Source organism: Emiliania huxleyi, assembly GCF_000372725.1.
Source record: "Emiliania huxleyi CCMP1516 chromosome Unknown EMIHUscaffold_163, whole genome shotgun sequence".
In the NCBI taxonomy this organism is placed as follows: Eukaryota; Haptophyta; order Isochrysidales; family Noelaerhabdaceae; genus Emiliania; species Emiliania huxleyi.
Window position 1 is genome coordinate 65,513 of NW_005200951.1, and position 3,252 is coordinate 68,764.

The window sequence follows — 3,252 nt, forward strand, 5'->3', positions numbered from 1 at the left end:
GAGCGAGAGCGAGAGCGAGAGCGGAGAGAGAGCGCCTTCCGGACCGACCAGCAAGCCGGCAGATCGCAGCGCGCCGCTCCCCGCCTCCCTCGCCGCCCTCGCAAGCGGCGTCCCTCCGCCACGCTCGTCGCATGCCCAGAGCGGTCGAGACGCATCCCACTCCGCGAGCGCCGCCTGTGCATCACCGGGCCAGCCTCGGGCCAACCCACGCCCCCCTCCAGTCCTCTCTCTCTGCCTCTCTCTGTGCCTCCTCTCCCTCTGCCTCTCTCCCTCTGCCTCTCTGCCTCTCTTTCTCTCTCTCATGCTCTCGCCTCGAGGCGCAGCGGCGGCGAGAGGACCGGCACACTCAGCCGGCCGCTCTGCTCGGCCGCCTACTCGACGCAGGCGGCGTGAGGGGAAGGGGGCACAGCTCGCTCCACCGCTGCGGCGCCCGCGCCTCTGTCGCGATGGCGGAGAGGCGGTCGAGGTTGAGAGAGCGGGCGGCGCACCTAGTTCACAGCTGGAGGAGTGAAGAGACGCTGCTCAAAGCTGAGGTGGAGAGACAGGGCGGCGGACCTATGTGAATACACAGCTACTCGGAGCACCGCGCGCATGCAAGGGAGACGAATACAGCGAACAAAGCGAATACCGCTGAGCGGATGCAGCTGAGTACGTGTCCTCTCGAGCGCTCGTCAGTACTCCCTCTAGGGCGGCGCACCTCTCGCACAGGACCGGCTGGAGGGCTCCGGCGCCGAGCTCGGTCGCCTTCTCGACCAGCGTGGGCAGTCGGGCGCCCTTGAGCACGCCGAACAGCAGCGTCGGCCCTCCGCCTTCCTCTGGCGCCGGAGGAGGCCGCAACCGCGACAGCAGCGAGACGCGGCACTCGCGCTTGCCGATGGCGTCGACGACGGCCTCAAACTCGCCGTCGTCCGCGTTGAAGAGGCGCGCGCGGCCGCCCTCGCGCAGCCGCATCACCGAGAAGAGGTAGTGCCGCTGCGCCTCGGGTAGGCCGACGCCGCAGCCGGCGGCGAGAGGCTGAGGCACATGCAGCCTCGGCCCGAGGGCGCGGCCGCCGCCGGCGCGAGCGCAGGCGCCGGCGCCGGCGAGCGCCAGCGCAGCGAGAGATGACATGTACGAGTATACGTATCGGCGAGCGCGGTGGCGAGCGCGGTTACGAGCGTCTTGCGTTTTTTTATTGCATAAATGATCTGTCGCGACCTCCCGTGGGGGTTGTGCAGCGGCGGGCCATCCCACCGCTCCCGTTCCCGCATAAACGAGCTTCTGCTATTTTTCTTCTTACCGTTCGAGGCACTTTCCGAATCGCTATGCTTTTTGCCCTCGCGCTCCAGCCCTCTGCGCTCGTCGTCGGCGGCACGCCGCCAGCCGTCGTGCAAGCCCCTCGTGCCAGCCCGCCAGTCATGATGCCCAAGTTTCTGAAGGATGCGTTTCCGGTACGCACCTAGTAGTAGCAGTGCTGAAGGATGCGTTTCCGGTACGCACCTAGTAGTAGCAGTGCTGTGTAGCCGCTGCCGCTGCTGGGTGCCGCCTGCGTGCCGTCACCCTGTTCCCTGCACATGCCGTCATCCGTAGAACCTCGAGAAGCCGGACGATGCCATCGCCTCGGTGCAAGAGGCGTGGAGCGACTTTGTCGGCAAGATCGTCCCGGCCGGCGCCGAGCCTCCTGTGATCGAGGTCCGCGAGCCGACGGCCGCCATCTCTGCGGCCGGCAAGGCGATGCCGCTGCTCGGACCCGTCTTCTCTGTGGAGGCGGACTTGCAGGCGGCTCCACGCCACACTGCTCACACTCCCACTTCGCCGGCGCTCGGGCAGTGGTGCACACGGATTCACCACACCCACCCGCACAATACTCGCCTCCCACCTCCGCAGGCCGCGCTGACCAACTTCGGCAGCTACGACCCGGAGGAGGTGCGGGCAGAGATCGCCTCCACCGTTGCGTCCGCGCCCGTCGTGGTGTACACCTACGGCCTCTCCCCATTCTCGTCCGAGGTGGTCGCCATCCTCGAGTCGACAGGCTGACAGCTCAAGGACACCGAGCGTGAAAACGCTCCCCGATATCACCCGAGATTGCCCGAGATTAGGCTGCCAGTTCAAGAACGTCGAGTTGGGAGCGGAGTGGTTCGCGCTCGGCGGCAAGGCGAGATTGCCGGAGATGACCCGATATCGCCCCGAGACCAATGTACGCCCCCCACCGCCGCCCCCCACCAGTGTGCGCCCCCACTGCCGCCCAGGGCTCCGCCACGCGGGTCGAGCTGCGCAAGCTGTATGGGCAGGGTTCGTTGCCGCACGTCTTCATCGGCGGCGAGTGGGTGGGCGGCTACACAACCGGCGGGCCCGCGGGCGGCCTCGCCGGGCTGGTGGCGAGCGGCGAGCTCGTGCCGATGCTGCGCAAGGCGCGGGCGCTGTGAGCCCGTGGCGGGCATATAAATCCGTCGTGCAGCATCCCACACGCGTATTACTGGATTTTCGTAAAGAAAAAATCCCTTTCTACTGTGAACCTTAACTTCGATCTTGCCCGCGTGCATTTACCTCTGTGGCTCTGCGCTCTGGGCTCTGGCCCACCAAGTCCCTCTGCGCCTCTGGACGTGGACCCCGTACCGTAAGGCGGAAGACTTTTCACGTCTTTTTTAGTGATTAGTCGAAATGCCCCGTGTCTAAAGCCTCCGTAGCTATACGGCTCTCTTTTATTCATTTACTCTTCTCGCCGTTCTCGGCTTCCCTGACCATGACGCTGACCCCCTATGGAAGCCGCTATGGGCCAGCCTATCCCTATGGGCAGGCTTAGCGAGGCCGAGACAGGCGGAGGCTCGAGCACTTGCCTACCCACCATCTTCTGCGGCTGGCGCGGAGCTCGAAAGAGGAGGCCGCTGCAACTGAGCTCCGCAAGAACCGTAGGCGGAATCGGGGGCGGGCGCCGAGCCACTGGTCTCAGCACTTTGTGCGCGGCTGATGGGAACAGTGAGGATGGCGGATGTCGGACGGTGCCCGCAAAGACATCGTCGGCGTTTGCGTTTGCGCTTTGTTTGTTGTGTCGGATAGATATAAGCAGCAAGTTGATGAGGGCCAGACAGGGCGGCTTAAAACACTTGCGCCGTGCAGGTAGTTGATGGCAGCCATAGTAGTAGCAGTAGCAGTAGCATCCGGAGGCGACCAAGAAGGCCATGGAACCGCCGGCTCTGCCGTCGCCGTCGCCAGAGCCTGCTGCTGCCCTGCGCCTTCTGTCGTCCCCTACCGGAAGCTACTGCTACTGCTGAT

At 65.3% G+C, this 3,252-nt stretch overlaps 2 protein-coding genes across 2 annotated transcripts; one reads left to right on the forward strand and one right to left on the reverse strand.

The window, feature by feature from the left end:
* Window positions 1–346: 346 nt before the first annotated feature.
* Window positions 347–1,110, reverse strand: EMIHUDRAFT_112109 (hypothetical protein; the record flags this gene model as incomplete). Its single annotated transcript, XM_005785132.1, has 3 exons — window positions 347–371; window positions 420–488; window positions 698–1,110. The coding sequence occupies 3 exons, from the start codon at window positions 1,108–1,110 to the stop codon at window positions 347–349; spliced, it is 507 nt and encodes a 168-aa protein (XP_005785189.1).
* A 194-nt stretch (window positions 1,111–1,304) lies between these two features.
* On the forward strand, window positions 1,305–2,405 carry EMIHUDRAFT_455950 (hypothetical protein; the record flags this gene model as incomplete). The annotated part of the gene is made up of 6 exons (XM_005785133.1): window positions 1,305–1,430; window positions 1,570–1,758; window positions 1,867–2,011; window positions 2,079–2,134; window positions 2,229–2,306; window positions 2,391–2,405. The coding sequence occupies 6 exons, from the start codon at window positions 1,305–1,307 to the stop codon at window positions 2,403–2,405; spliced, it is 609 nt and encodes a 202-aa protein (XP_005785190.1).
* Window positions 2,406–3,252: the final 847 nt, after the last annotated feature.